Source organism: Thamnophis elegans, chromosome 3 (assembly GCF_009769535.1).
Source record: "Thamnophis elegans isolate rThaEle1 chromosome 3, rThaEle1.pri, whole genome shotgun sequence".
In the NCBI taxonomy this organism is placed as follows: domain Eukaryota; kingdom Metazoa; phylum Chordata; class Lepidosauria; order Squamata; family Colubridae; genus Thamnophis; species Thamnophis elegans.
The window spans coordinates 98,188,076-98,204,077 of NC_045543.1; the positions used below are offsets into that span (position 1 = coordinate 98,188,076).

A 16,002-nucleotide genomic window follows, 5' to 3' on the forward strand; every position below is an offset into this window, starting at 1 on the left:
GGGCAATCAGCAGCTTTGAAAATAATGCCTCTTTTGTCAGCTAGATAACAAAGACTACAGTAGCTAGAAGCATCAATTGTCTGACTAGCTTTTGCCCATCTGGATGTTTGGCATGTATGCATATACATTTCACATGCTGGAAAATATTAATGATTTACTGTGATAATTTAATAGTCAAGAAGCACATGTCTGAAGCAGATATTAAAGTGCAGCTTCTACTAATAGGAGTGCCATCTGTACTTTGTATATATACCAAACTTCACCAAAGTGAGGAAGACAAGTTTTGTGACATTATCTATGATAGTTAATGAATCAAATATTTTGGAGCGATTTAAAAAAAATTATACTGGTGTTACAGGTAGTCCTTGACTTACAACAGTTCGTTTGGTTCAAAGTTACAACAGCACTGAAAAATGTGACCTATGACTGTTTTTCAGAGCTATAACATTTGTAGCATTCCCACGATCATGTCATTCAAATTCAGATTGCTTGGCAACTGGTTCATATTTGTGACTGTTGCTGTGTCCCAAGGTCGTGTGATCACCTTTTGCAACTTTCTGACAAAAAAAGTCAATGGGGAAGCCAGATTCACTTAACCAGGTTACTTATTTATCAACTGCAGTGATTCACGTAATAACTGTGGCCAGAAAGGTTGTAAAATGGAGCAAAACTCACTTAAAAATCTCTCACTTAACAACAGAAATTTGAGGTTCAATTATGGTCATAAGTCAAGAATTTATGGGTTGCCTTATCCATTATTGCTTATCTATAACATGAATTTCTAAGGAATTAGTTTAGATTTTTCTCCTCATATGATGATTTTTTTCTCATTATCTGTAGCTAACATTACAACCACATAACTCATCTAATCTGTTACATGCTCAAGGCAGCATCAAAAGACCCTCTTTCTTAATATTCCAGAAATTATCAATTCAAATGTATTACCTGTTTTAAATTTGCAATTGGCAACAATATAATATTCTTTTTGAATGATTTTCCGAAAGGCAAAAAATATACCAGTTTGTGTACATTTTGATACAGTTCCACAGAAAACACAAAATGTGGTTTTTTTCCTCATATGATGAATTTTTTCTCACTATATGTAAGCGTAACAAAACCAACAAAAATATTATAACAAAATTTAGCTAACATTACAACCACATAACTCATTTAACATGCTCAAGGCAGCATCAAAACACCATCTTTCTTAATATTCCAGAAATTATCAATTCAAATATATTACCTGTTTTAAATTTGCAATTGGCAACAATATGGTATTATTTTTGAATTATTTTCCAGAAGGTAAAAAATGTACCAGTTTGTGTACATTTTGATACAGTTCCACAGAAAACACAAAATGTGGTATTTTGTACTCTACCATATCCAGCTAAATGTTTAGTTGCCTCAAAGCAGCTGTGGAGAAAAGATTAGTCTGAGCCATAATAAACATTGATTATATTCCCTCAGATGTACAGCATAATCACTGCTGTGAGAAAAGAAATAATTTATTTGCAGATGTACAAGGTTCTTTGGCAGTGCAATTACCACACAATCTGTATGTAGGCAGTACTCAAGGCGAAGAGTTAATGTTTGCTTTCAAAGGTCTGTTTCAAAATGATTGTAGAAGAAACGAAAAGCATTTTATTTTAGAGACTGGCAGCAGATCTACTTTTAGGATATTCTGGAGGAGGTGAAATCCAAGAAAACTTATAGGAAGCCATTCTAAATGAACTTTTCTAACTACGGTATGTAGCTGTACAGCCTACAAAATTAATTAGAACATTTCAGATATTATAGACTCACATCTGGAAGTTAAAAAGATAGTGGAAAAGGAAAACAATTCTGCAAAAACATGATCACAAAGAGAATTGGAATATTACTGATTTTCAAATACCATATCAAGTATTCCCAGTACTAAAAAAGTTACAGGTAATCCTCAGTAACCACTCATTTAGTGGCTGTTCAAAGGTGTAACAACATTGAATAAATGGTACAGGTAGTCCTCAAGTTATGATCTCAATTGAGCCCAAAATTTCTGTTGCTAAGTGAAACATTTGCTAAGTGAGTTTTTCCCTCTTTTACAACTTTTCTTGCCACAGTTGTTAAATGAATCCTTGCATTTGTTAAGTTAGTAAGATGGTTGTTAAGTGAATCTGGGTTCTCCATTGACTTTGCTTGTCAGAAGATCCCAAAAAGTGATCACATGACCCCAGGACACTGCAGCCGTCATAAATAAGAGCCAGTTGCCAAGCAGCTGAATTTTATGACCACAAGGATGCTGCAACAGTTATAAGTATGAAAAATGGTCATAAGTCACTTTTCTCAGTGGTGCTGTAACTTTGAATGGTCAATCAATGAACTGTTGTGCTTATAACAGGTCCTCGATGTTCTAGCTGTTGCACACTCTCGTGGTCACCTGATAGTGATCTGGGTGCTTGGCAACTAGCTCACATGACAGTTGCCACACCCCACAGTCATATGATTGCCTTCTGTTACCTTCCCTTCCAGCTTCCCACAAGCAAATGGAGAAGCCAGAAAGGAAGGTTGCAAGTTGCTCCTGCAATGTTTTCTCCTGAGGAACTCCCTACCAGGGATCTCGTGCTCTGTAATGAACTTGTCCCACAGGACCACCTCCATAGTCTGAATGCATTTGCATGGCAACGCAGCCTCCACACACGTGTGTGACACAGCAACAATTCTCCCAATCCAAATGCATTACACAACAGCAACCCCTCCTGGGCCTGCATGCACTTGCAGTAGCAGCTGAACCCCCCAACTCCAGAGACTTCACCCACCTTCCAGCCTGCTTGGGTGCCATCTGGGGTTTGTCGGAAGCCTGCAAGAAGTTTCAAATTATAGTAATATGAGATCTTCACTTAACAACCCACTCTTTTCGATACAGGTACTGCTGGGATTGCTGTCACTAAGCAGTGCGGTAATCTGATGTCCAGTTTTATTACTGCATCACTTAATGACATACAATTCAGTCCCAATTACCTTCATTAAGTGAGTTCTATCTGCAATCCACAACTGTAAATCATGTATAGATTTGGGGGGAAAACGATTGAGGTACAGCAGTATCTGCAGCTGGGCCACATCAGTTCACATGAGGCTGTTTGTCTTTGTTCCATCCTTTGGATGGTGTCTTGGCTATATACCACTGCTCCCAAGCTGTAGAAATTTGCCTTAGATTTTTCTCTCCAAGAACACTGAAGACTAATATTTCTTTCTGTTTTGATTCATACGTATGATAGTGTCAGCTATCTTTAAAAGAAAAGAGGTTTTAAAATTATATTCTAAAAATATTTCATAGTAGGACTATTTTAAAAAAAGAAAATATAATGGAAATTCCTAAATACATTACAGCTAAAAGTTACTTATGATACCAGTTTGTTGTTTTTTGCAAAAGGATCTCATGCAGCCTTGGCAAAACACACAGCTAATTAATCTTTCCATCATTCTCCCACATAAACTAATCATGTGTTACTATCAGCTTAATACAAATACCATTTAAGTGGAAATTAAACATTAGGCAATAGTGCTTTGGTGGAGAAATAAGGTTTTCCCCCATCCCAGAACAAATACAAGAATTTGATAGTATCAGTCATTATCTTGCAACTCTATTTTCCACAAAATCAGTTAAGAAAATATTGGTGTTGGGCCAGTGTGAGATTGGTATTTTGATATACCAAGGGAACTACAATATACAGTAGAATACAGACAGATTCTTGCTTATTTCATTGGCAGTGAAAAACTAATCAGTTATGGGTTTAAAGAATTCTTCAAATTCTGCATGACTGCAAATACATTTAAATTAGTATTAGGTTGGCAAAACAGTTATAGTGGTAGACAATTTGCACAATAACCACAAGGACTAAGCAAGAATGGATTGTAAAGTTTTAAGGGACTTGTGAGCGATATGACAATGCAAGCTTAACTACACACACTGTGTATTATATTTATTTACTTTTTATACTGCTTTATTTTACAAACTCTGGGTAGCTCACATAAATATTATAAATATCTCAAAACTATCTATTGAAAAAACAAGTATAACTAAAATAGGTAAAAACAGTGCAGTAAAACAAGGTCCTCAGCCAATTAGTTCAGCAAAGAAACAGTTTTTATCACCTTCCTGAATTCTGAAAGAATGGGAGTCATCCAGACATTGGTGGGTGGACTATTTTAGAATGAATGATAGGGTTACTACAGAAAAACCATGCTGTCAGGCTCCCATCTAAGCAGCTGTGAATTCAGAAAGAATCCTCAACTTACACTGGTACTCCTTCAGGGAAACAGTGGAGATATTTAACAACAACAAAAAGAACCTTTTATATTTTAAGAATACAAAATAACTTCAAATACATAAAAACATGCTTTGAGAGCCAATTTGGTCTAGTGGTTAAGGCATCAGGTAGAAACCAGGGGATCTGCGTTCTAATTCCCCCTTAGGTATGAAAATTGGCTGGGCACTTTCTCTCAACCCACAACAACAGGCTTGGGTAGTAAGCTGGTCAATCAATTCCTGTTGCAGCCAATGAATCAATACATCATTGATCGGGAAAAAGTAGACCCTGTACTTGGAAGAAAAAAAGGCAGAATGTTCTAACATCTTTACTTTATATATTCTTAGCATTCATAATGGCGCTGAAGTGACCAGCGGTTCAACTGGTAATTCAAATTATCCATCCTATTATGGACATTTGACCAACTCTATTGTATATGTTAAGTTTTGTGTTTAAATGGCAGATTTTTTAAAATCTTAATTCTGTTCCGTATACATTAACTTATGAATAAATCCCAATGGATATATTTTACTCAAGTACTCTCATATATTAACAGTCTATTCATTGATACAATTCCTTGCACTATGGAAGATTTCTGATTTTGTTTTTGAATTATAATTTCACATTATTCCTTATCAGGAGAGTTTAACAACAATTAATACTTTAAAAGAAAGAATTCATTCCCAAATTCTTAACAAATAAAGCAAATTTGTAAAAAAAGTTAGAATTTATAGATGCTAAATAATTTAAAAATCTGATTGTATCACAATTATCAGTCAATATCCTATTTTCAGAAGGATAAAATAAAACATGTCACTATTCATAATCCTCTGTGTTTTTAGACTTCGGTTATTCCAGTTACAAAATATAGGAATTTAGTCTAAAATTCACATACATAGTACAGTATTAATTTATCTCATGAAGAGTTTAATAATTGGATGGTTAAACTGAAAAATTAATGATATTTTAGCTCTGTGTTTTTACAAGGAAATAATGTGCTAAAAGGTAAGCCTGTTAATAAACTGAACACAAAGGACATCATAAAGTATTCATTGCAATGTTTTGCCTCCAGCTATAGTTTAAACATCCATTCAAGTGACAGGTCATTTTAGCATTAGTATGAATATGTGAAAATGATAAGTAAAGTGCTTCACTTTGGGAATAATAATTGAAGATAATATCTCACCAATGAATAGATGCCTACTGACTTCAAAGAGTAGCCTCTTGAAATAGTTGAAATTAATCCACTCTGATTTCCTCTTGGCTAATTTCTGCAGCCACTAGAATGCTAACTATGCATTTTAAGTACAGAGGAGAAGTTTGTTTGTAAGACTAAACCTACAGATTAACACTCTCCCTCCCAATATGGAAAAAATAATTACCATTTTATAAATTAATTGCTGTCAATAGCCAATGTCAAAACTCTTGTTCTAAACATAATATAAAGGTAAAGGTTTCCCTCGCACATATGTGCTAGTCATTCCCGACTCTAGGGGGCAGTATTCATCTCTGTTTCAAAACCAAAGAGACAGCGCTGTCCAAAGACGTCTCTGTGGTCATGTGGCCGACATGACTAAATGCCAAAGGCGCATAGAATGCTGTTACCTTCCAACCAAAGGTGGTTCCTTTTTTTTCTACTCGGTGTTTGAACTGCTAGGTTGGCAGAAGCTGGGACAAGTAACAGGAGCTCACTCCATTATGTGGTGCTAAGGATTCGAACTGTTGACATTTCTGATAGACAAGCTCAGCATCTTAGCCACTGAGCCACTGTGTTCCTGAAAAACATAATATAACTACCAGTAATTAATCTTGAGTGGAGCTTCATGATGCCTCTACATTACCTGAGTGCAGTGGTTAAGGTGTTGAAACAGAAACATGGATGCTATAGGTTTTGGCCCTCTAGCCCTTCATTAGACACAGAAATTGACTATAACTTGGGACCAGCTTAAACTCTTCATAGGTTCTCTTGTGGGGAGAGCACCAGGAAAAAACTGCTTTGAGCTGTATATAATAAAGCTGGGATATAAATCTAATCAATCAATAATCAAAAAATCAAAAACTACTTGGAATCCTATCCCACATAAATTTTATTAATGACGCACGCAGTGGAGGCATTCATAAAGCTGCTATATTTTCTGATATACAGTATAGTTTTAAAATTAATCACATAACTAAATGTGCATAATATTTTCACAGCAAATAATTGGATAGAACTTAATTAAAATTGTATTAACTTGATTGAATACAGAATACTTCTCATTAATAATTAATAATTTTGATAGCATTTTTGAAGTACCTCTAAAAGGATCACATAGGTTTACAGAAAGACACTTAAAATATATATATTACATTTACCTCTTAAAATGGTTGCAGCCCTCAGCATCCCAGATTGTTCTCCTGATATTTGGGAGAAAAATACTGATTTTTCATGGTATGATTTCTTTGGCCTTTCTGCTAAATACAGTAAGAGTGGTAAAGAAAGTGAGATACACTGAGAGCTAAATTGCTTTCCTTTTCACTCCTAACCTGAAATTTCTGAGTCCCTCTGGGAATAGGGCGGCATACAAGTCTAATAAACTAACTAACTAACTAAATTTTACTTTTGAAATTTCACTATTTTGCCTAAAAATTTACTTATGGCATTGATCAATAAATCAGAACTATTTCTGATAGTGCATTGGTCCAGGTGAAAGATTTCAATGTTTAGCGACCTCTCTTTGCTAACCTAGCAATAAAGAAGTCACTTCTTTTTCTTTTTAAAACTAAGGTTGAGCAGAGAAAAAAATGCTTAATTCACACTTATGAACTCAAAGAATGAAGTTTATTATAAATCCCTTAGCCATTTCCTACTTTCCCTGGAGGTAAGGTGAGGCAATAACTATATCTCTCAGTGGCCTGTTAGGTACCATCTTCACAGTCACTCCCCTTCAGAAATGCAAATATTTTAATACAACTGCATAAGGCAAGCTTGTTGTGGACAGGTCATAGCATGCTTCTACAAAGCATAAACTTCATTAGTTGTATGTGAGCCAAATTTCTAGAAGCCTTTGAACATTTCACTCGTGCTTGGTGGAACTTCACTGTGTACTTTTATAGTGCAGATTTAAAAACCAAAAGGCCATTTTTCTACTATAATTATTAGTGGATAAATGAATCAGAATGAGATTTCCAGTTGAGGAAAAGAATATACATTTATTTTAAAAATTTGTCATATCATGTTTCTTTACAGGAGTTTCCAGAATGGTACCGCATATAATTGATTTATGGGTTGATTAAAGGGTATCTATATATTTTAGTTTCAATTCTGTTGGTTATATATGTTTTATTGGGTTTGACTTATTATTGGATTTATTATTGCAACGTTGAATTTAATGCTTCACCACCACTTGTCTTTCTTTAAAAATATAACAACTAAATGTTTAACATTTATTGTAGTGGATAAAATATCTTAGAGCAACGCTATAATTTTAAAATAATAATCAAAATAAATTACACATAGTCCTCAACCTACAACAATTTATTTTGTGACTGTTAGAAGTTACAAAAAAAGAGTAACTTATGACCATATTTTTACACTTACAACAGTTGCAGCATTACCATGATCACATGAGCAAAATTCAGATGCTTTGCAACCATTCATATTTATGATGGTTGCAGTGATCATCTTTTGTGATCTTCTGATAAGTAATGGGGAAGACAGATTCACTTAGCAACCATATTACTAATTTAACTGCAATAATTCCCTTAACTGTGGCAAGCAAGGTTGCAAAATAGGGCAAAATTCACTTAACAAAGGTGTCACTTAGCAACAGAAATGTTGGGCTCAATTGTAGTCATAAGTCAAGGATTACCTGTATGAGCTGAAAGGTGCCAAAAATAGTGTCAAAATTATTGTAAATTAAATGTAGCATTTTAGGGAGGGCATTTCAGAAACAGACAGTCCTGTTTTGAAAAGAATTTAAAAATAAAAGTGTACTGATTTAATACTGATTATTGAAACAAGTCTTTGGGGATATCTTGTTCACATGCTTTTAGAATAGTTCCTTTCCCTAAGAAGTATGATAACAAATGCTTTTTTAGGTTCTTAAAAAGCCATTTATTTAAAGACTTATCTACCAGTTTTCATTACTGATCCCAGGAGAATTCATCACAGACCAATGAAACGATTCCTGGAATAAGTAAAAGACCAAACCCTCAGCAATACTTTGAAATATTTTGTATTCTGATTGCAAAACCACCAAAGTATGTTTAAATAATGTCATATAAAAAAGAATGGAATTGGCTATGGCCCAAATTCTTTCATTTGTGACTAAGAATGTAGTTTCAGAAATGTACATTGCACCATGCCCTGGAAGAAGTATGAGTCAGTCAGTCTCCCCCTCCCTCCCTCCTTCTTTCTCTCCCTTCCTCCCTCCCTTTATCTCTCTTACAGGAGTCAATTGGATGAGATTCTACGTAAAATTATTGTATTTTGAAATATAAATGTTAATATTTTAAAAACAATTTCAAGTCTGTACATTGAACTGATTTGTAGCTTATTTCATAATTGATTGTTGAATTAAGGACTATTCTAGATCATTGTGTTATACTGCTACCTACCAGTCTCTTACATTTTCAGGCAAATATGCTAATGTAAATACTGTGGCCCTCCTATTTTGCCATAATAGTGTTCTTAAATACTTGTCACGTACCAAACTGAGAAGCAGGAGAACTGAATTTGCTTGGCTTCATTTTCCCTTCTATTTCCGAGTAGATAAAAAACCAGCAACTACTATCCGCAGTTTGGGATATGGTTGGGTGAACGGAGATGAGTCCTTAAAACAACAAGTTTATCCATCTGTCAAATTGTCTGACTAACACATTGCAAGGGCAAAGGGGTACATGAGGTGGAGTGGGGGGGAATGCTCCCACTGTTCCTACTCATTGCAGCCCCTCATCTGTTCCTCTCAGCCCAGCTATTACTGAAGAGTGCTAAACTCATGTCAAAACAATCCACCTGACAGATTACAGGTGGAGAAGATGGATATGGAGTCAAATGGATGGTAACAATAACAACCATGCTCTGTTGTTGACTAATGTAGTAAGATTGTGAATTATCAGACAGTTAAGTTCTGCCTAGTCACCAGTGCCAAATTTGAATTAGAATGGGCAAGATAGTGTCACCTTCTCCACAGAAGCTCATTGTTGGTAGAAGCGGCAAAACTATGGTTGCAGCAACAGTTGGAAAAAGAAGCTCTTTTTCATGCTTTAAATCAACTTTCTCTGCAGTTTAAAAATGAAGGGCTGCTTAGAAAACAAGTCTAACACTCTTTCCAAAAGGTACTAAACCCATGTTTGTAAAGAACCCATTGAAAGCATGTCAGGCGTTTAGCAGGCAGATATCTCTACAGGGGCAGGTGCCTAATCTTTCCCGTAGACCAAGCCAATATGAGCACAGAAAGCAGCTCCCAGCAATGGGAATGGATGAAACATGTGTGCAGCAGCATAAAGTAGCCACAGAGAGTTAAGTTAACCCTTGAATTACATCATTAGTGTAATGCAGTATTTCTTGGTATTTCCTTGGCATGCTGGCTGGGGAATTTTTGGAATTGAAGTTCGCACTTAAAAGTTGCCAAGGTTGATAAACAGTCAAGTCTACCAGATTGTATTCATACCTAAAATTCTATTTTAAAAGGGAAAATGCTTCTTTTTTGCAAATTGGAGCCACAGATGAAAATATTAAGTTCCCCACTATAGCATGGGCTTAGGGTAGCTGAGGAACCATCTCACTCCAATGGCACTAGCCTGCCCCATTTTCTTTTCCAGTGGAAAGGGCCTATTTTGGATCCCATCTGCCAAAGAATTTTGACTGGCAGGGTCCATGAGAAGAGCATTTTCTGCTGTGGCCCCCGCTCTGTGGAATATTCTCTTGTTGGAAGTGAGGTCGTCCCACATATTCCTGACCTTCTGGAAGAGCCTGAAAACTTTTTTCTGCTGCTTGGCTTTGACCCTAACAAAGGGCTGCTATGTTGGGGGTGGCTCACCATGTAAAAAAGATCTCCATCCCCAAACTGTCCATCACCTTTGTTTTTAGATTTTCTATTTAATTCCTCTAATTTAAGTTTCTTGCAGGACTTTGTAATATTAAAAACCATCAAGAGTTGCTGCACCATATGATGTAGAATAAAAATTTAATAAAAAAAGAAAAAGATAGGCTACCAATGTGTCATGGATGTTGGATAATGTCATGAAGAAATGAAGAAAAAGATGGTCACCAAGCATATTAATGCTATATTTCGGGATGGGAGAAAGAGCCCTTAATCACAAACAAACCGCATCATGACAGTGTAAAATTGAACTCAGCCTAAAATTAAGATTGAGGGGGATGACCTTGTGTAGCACAAAGCACATTCATAATTACTTTGTTAATTTTGCAGCATTTTGGTTACCAGTTGAATGCTATGCTGTCTGGTAATATCTGGTTGCTCCATTCCCTGCAGTAATACAGGCGTACAGTACTGTACAGTTGAAAGGTGATTTAAGTGGAATGTGCACAGGAAAGGCCTCAGGCAATTTTTATAAATTGGAAGCAAGTTCAAATCCCTTCTTCCAAACATTTAGGTAAAGGGCTTGTAAGAACATCTATGATAGACATTTTTAAGATGTGTTTAAATCCATCTAAAGCAAGCAGCAGTCTCCAGCAAATGATGCCTCTCTCCTTTTGCCAAGACAACTCTTGATGACAGACGTCTGGCTCCATAAGAAATAGTTTGCATGCTAAAGCCCTCATGGAGTGGTTATTCATCTAAAAACACACGGTACCGTTCCCTCTCTGAATCGTCACGTTCAAGTCAGGCTTGGCGGAATCGGCCGGTAGGGGTCACTGCTGTCCTTGCACAGTTAACGCCTCCTCCGCCGGTGCTGCTAAGGCAGGGAAGGTGAAAGGTTGGCGGGAGCAAAAAGGCGGAGGGAGACAAAAACGCCGGTTGGACAGCCCAGCTACAAGCCGGCATCGCGGAGGTGCCGGAGGAGGAGGCACGCCGGGAGCTTGAGCGGAGGCGTTGCTCGCCTTGAAGGTAGCGTGCGCGGGAGCCGCGGCTGCCTCTGGGCTGGGCAAGGAAAGCGTTCGCCGGTCCTCCCCGGCACCATCCCGGGCCATGTTGGCAAAGGTGGACCGGGAACCCGAGCCTCACCCGAGGAGAAAGACGAGGAAGCGAAGGTCGGGCAAGGAAGCAGCGTTGACACCTCGCACGCTCAGCTTCTCCAGCTGGGAAGGAAACTAAGCGGCTGGACCCACCCCGGGGCAGGTGGCGTTTGTTAACTGCTGCGCCCGGGGCTCGCTCCGCTTTTCGCGGGGAACTTTGCCGGTGGAGTTGGGCGGTAAGAAGAATCCTGAATTCTTCGCGGTTTCCCTCCGACGGGAAAAGCTTACTCGCGGGGAATGGAGAAGGCCGGGAGAAAACGGCAATAGGAGCCGTACGGTGTGTCTCTGCCGCCGCCGCCGCCCCCTATTTCAGCGCCGCGGAGAGAAGGGCGTGTGTGTATGTGTGTCCGAGGTACACGGGCTTGCGCCTGACTTGGAAAGCGCAAGCTGGTTTGTGCTTTAAGCCCGCAAGAGTGAACGGTCCGTACCTGCCAGCCCGCCTCTTTACGCCCTAGCAGGAGCAGCGGCTTCTTGGTTTGGCTTTTCAGCTCGTCCAGGTAAGCCCCCGTATCCCCTTATTTCGGGTAGGAAAAGGCCGGGGGTGGGGGTGAGGGTGCCCGCTGAAGGCGGGGCGGTTTCCCTTCTGCCCGGATCCTTTCTTTTCTCTCGTCATACAAAAGAGCAATCCCCGAAGGAGGAGAGGAAGGGGGAGGGGAAACGTGGGTAATTATTAATCCCGGGGACGCGACTTGGAGGAGCTTTCGCTGGAGCGCCCGGCGTTATGCAGCCGAGAAGGAACTGGAGCTTTTTCCCTGGTCCGGGTGCTTTTCTTAAGTTCTTTTGCGCTTGAAAGGGCTCGGCCCCTAGTAGGCCTTGAAGGATGACCTGCTTCTCTTGCGGTTGCCTCATATTGGTATCCAGAGCAAGCTCGCTAACTACTCACTCATCCACAGCACCCGTCTGCTTCAGAGGCCAAGGGAATCTCCTAGCTGCATTGTGAACAAAGAAGCCTATAAGGGCTGAGGAGTGTGTGAAACTTTATCATGGATTTGCCTCTGACAACTTTCTTCTTTCGAATTCACTCTTGCAGCTTGACAATGAATGTATAGATATTCCCCCCCCCCCCTTACAAGGTGGTTAGAAGGATTTGGGCTCTTTTCCCTCTTTTTTCTTTTTGCAGGATGCCTGATGAAGACTTAACCTTTGGTGTAAGGCACCCTCTTTAGTAAGCTGGTTGAAGACAAAGACTAGTCCACTTTCCTTCTCCACCTTTGATCCTTTGAGTGAAATTAAAAAAAATTGCCTGATCAGAACAGAGTTATTTGGTTTCCCCCCTGCTGTGCTCGAAGTTACATTCATCTCTTTTTATCATTTGCAATCTGACATCCAAGACACTGGAGCAGCCATGGGCTGCTTCTGTGCAGTGCCTGAGGAATTTTATTGTGAAGTTCTGCTTCTGGATGAATCCAAATTAACCTTAACCACCCAGCACCAAGGGATAAAGGTAAGTGCTGCCTGTTCTATTTTTACTACCTTGTCAGTAGTGCTTGAAATGCTTTGTCTAGTGTTAAGCAATAGGGGGCAAATCGACATGGAAACCCATTTCTGAAGAGAGCACTTATCAAAACAAAGTGGTTTCTAATTACAGGGATAGGGCCATGTCAAGTGGCATTTAACTTTACATCACATTCCATGACCCAGGAAGGAGTTGTAGTAATAACAAACAAAAAGCAGAGGAAAGTGTTAAAAATGAGCACTGATTTGCTTTCCTTAAATCACGTATTGTGTATAAACGAGACACTGCAGCAAGGGAAGAAATTCTCAAATTTTAGTATGTCTCAATTGTATAAAGTTTTATATTAAAACACCTTTTTTTTAAAAAAAAAATAACCTCATTTATTTCCCGTAAGTTTTAACTATCCAGTAAGGTCAGTGGAGGTAAGGGTGCTTAATTTTCCTTTGAAATACCTCCGGGTCAACAAAATGATGAAAAATATGAAATTGACATAACTGAGTTTTTAAAAGGTGTAAAGACTTGCAATCCCATATTCTTGAAAAATTCTCATTAAGTTTAAGGGAATTGTGATTTATATACATATGGGGTAGAAAACAATAATACTAGACTGACTTGCCAGTTATATGGGTGCTATGAGAATTAGTAGTATAATTAGGTTTAAAGATATATGTAAGATAATTTCAGTCCAGTGAAACATACAACTTTTCAACTACTATGTTTGCAAACAAATGGACTTTTAAATAAAATTGTCCAAGGAATCAAACTTGATAAGAAAACTGAAATTGCCATTTTGTAGTATAACTGAAATAAATTGAAGTAAGGTACATAATAAGCAATAACAGTGCAAACTTCTGAATGTTTATATCCTAAGGGTTTCATTGAAGCTTAATTACAGGTCAATATGCAGGGATTTAAATAAATTCTATATGTGATAATGGTTTTGATTGTCACTAAATTAAAGGAATTTATTTTTAAGCATTCTGAAGTTTGGTGAGACACATAGAATTCACTGGAGATCTTTTTTTGTCTAGTTAGGAGAGTTTTGATAATTTAGTAGGCTAGTAGTTAAGGTGTATAAAGTGGGAGACTGAGTTCAAGTCCTGCCTTAGCCACGAAAACCAGATAGAGAACTTTGGGCTGGTCCTTTTCTCAGCCCAAATTACAGGGTTGCTGTGGGAAAATAGGAGGAAAGGTGTGTTTCATATGTTTTCTGTCTTGAGATGTGTAAAAATAAAGGTGGGAGATAGATAAATAACTAAATACATCTGATCAGGTATCCTAAGCATGTTCAACAGAATAAATTTTACATATTTTTTTAAAAAATGTGCAAAGACTAATTCTAAGTGCAAAGACTAATAGCTTTTGTTACAATTACTTTTTACTAAATATAAAAATAATATAAATAGTTAAAAGCTAATTGTGAAAACACTGTATAAAATAACTTTTTAAATATAATTAGTCTTGCACATTTTATTTTTTCTTTGCATTTTGAACATAATGGCTATTAGAACTGGGCAGTGTTTTAAGTTCAATTCCAAAAAACTGCTTTGAAGTGCACATAAATGTGATTTGCAATACCTGTTTGAAATACTTTCAAACAGGTGCATTGTTTATCCAGGATTTCATGGCTGCTCTGCCTTGTGATCTAGATAATATCTGCCATGTTAAAAAAAGTTGGAAGTTGTTATGCTTATGACCCACATACGCCAAACAACTTTTCAGAATTGAATCCAAAGTTTTGTACAGGACCATACCATAATAAAAAACGTAAAGGGGATCTAAATGATATCATAGCCGAAAATGGAGCTCAGAAGCCCATTTTTGCTGCCTGAGTGCTCAGACCACCACAGATGTTCCCAACACGAGTGACGTCGAGCTGGCCATGACCAGCTTGGCCATGTCCACCCCAGCCCCCCAAAGTCAAATACAACCCTTGGCCCTCAATGAAATTGAGTTTGACACCCCTGGTTTAAGTTTTATATTCGCAAGTAATAATTCCATCAATTCATTAGAGAAACAGTTTTTTCTAAACTGGTTTAGTTTGTTTAATATTAGAATATTTCTGAAGGTTTAATGTCCATAATTCTAGTTAGGAGCTGTTATGTGAGAGCTTTAATGGCTTATTGGGGATAAAATAATTAATCCCTTTACCGTTCTTTAGAAGAGACTGTGGAACCCATAACATTTTTGATCTTTAACTTGCATCTATATGGTTGGTGAGCAGCAGTGGTGGGTTTACAATTTTTTTACTACCGGTTCGTTCGCATGCAACATTTCTGCGCATGCGTCCAGGTGGGTGGGCGGAGCCTCTCACCACTGCTACTACTGGTTTGTCAGATCCGTGCTGAACCGGGAGCAACCCACCTCTGGTGAGGAGGAATTATTAGAAATGCAGTTAAGAAATTGTAGTGTGCCAAAGCGTTTCCACCTTTGCCAATATTTCTGTCATGTAGATGATTCACTTCCTTTCCACTTTGGAATGTCGTAACATTCACTTAACATACATGTAAATGGATAATGACAATATATATTTTCACACTACTAGAAAACATGCACATTTTTTTGAGCAATAGTAAGACTTATATCATGATGATGATGTCATCCATTCAGTCAAGTACAATTCTTGGTGATTCTGTGAACCAGGTCTCTCCACATCTTCCAATCTTGTAGTACTCCTTTGAATTTTTCTATGTCCTGGATGGTGTCAGCTTTGATAGTGTCCAGCTACCATATTATTTGACAGCCTGGCCTCCCTTTTACCACTAACCCTTTCAAACATTGCTTTTTCCAGTGAATTCCTCTGCATGACATGGCCAAAGTAAGTGAGACACAGTTTTGTGATTTTGCTTTCTAGTGATATGTCCGGTGTTATGCATTCTGGTACTTGCTTATATCAACAATATATCAATATAATTGCTTATATCAACGAATAATACAGACTTACACCAATGATCCCATAAATGTATTTGCTTAATTACCACCCAGATCCATAGTGCTACTGTTTTATATACTGTATTTTTCGAGAGTATAAGACACACTTTTCCCCTCAAAATCTGGGTGCGTCTTATACACTGAAT

General features: G+C 37.8%; 1 protein-coding gene across 3 annotated transcripts in view; it reads left to right on the forward strand.

Moving 5' to 3' along the window:
* Positions 1-8,081: 8,081 nt before the first annotated feature.
* Positions 8,082-16,002, forward strand: part of EPB41L4A (erythrocyte membrane protein band 4.1 like 4A) — a 92,081-nt gene continuing 84,160 nt past the window's right edge. Inside the window, exons 1-2 of one of the 3 annotated variants that reach the window (XM_032213079.1) lie at positions 8,082-11,966; positions 12,590-12,913. In XM_032213079.1, the coding sequence (XP_032068970.1) occupies positions 12,815-12,913 (99 nt within the window). In that variant the 5' untranslated portion in view covers positions 8,082-11,966; positions 12,590-12,814. Of the gene's footprint in view, positions 12,914-16,002 lie in introns of all 3 variants that reach the window. The other 2 variants (XM_032213080.1, XM_032213082.1) reach the window with 2 other exon arrangements.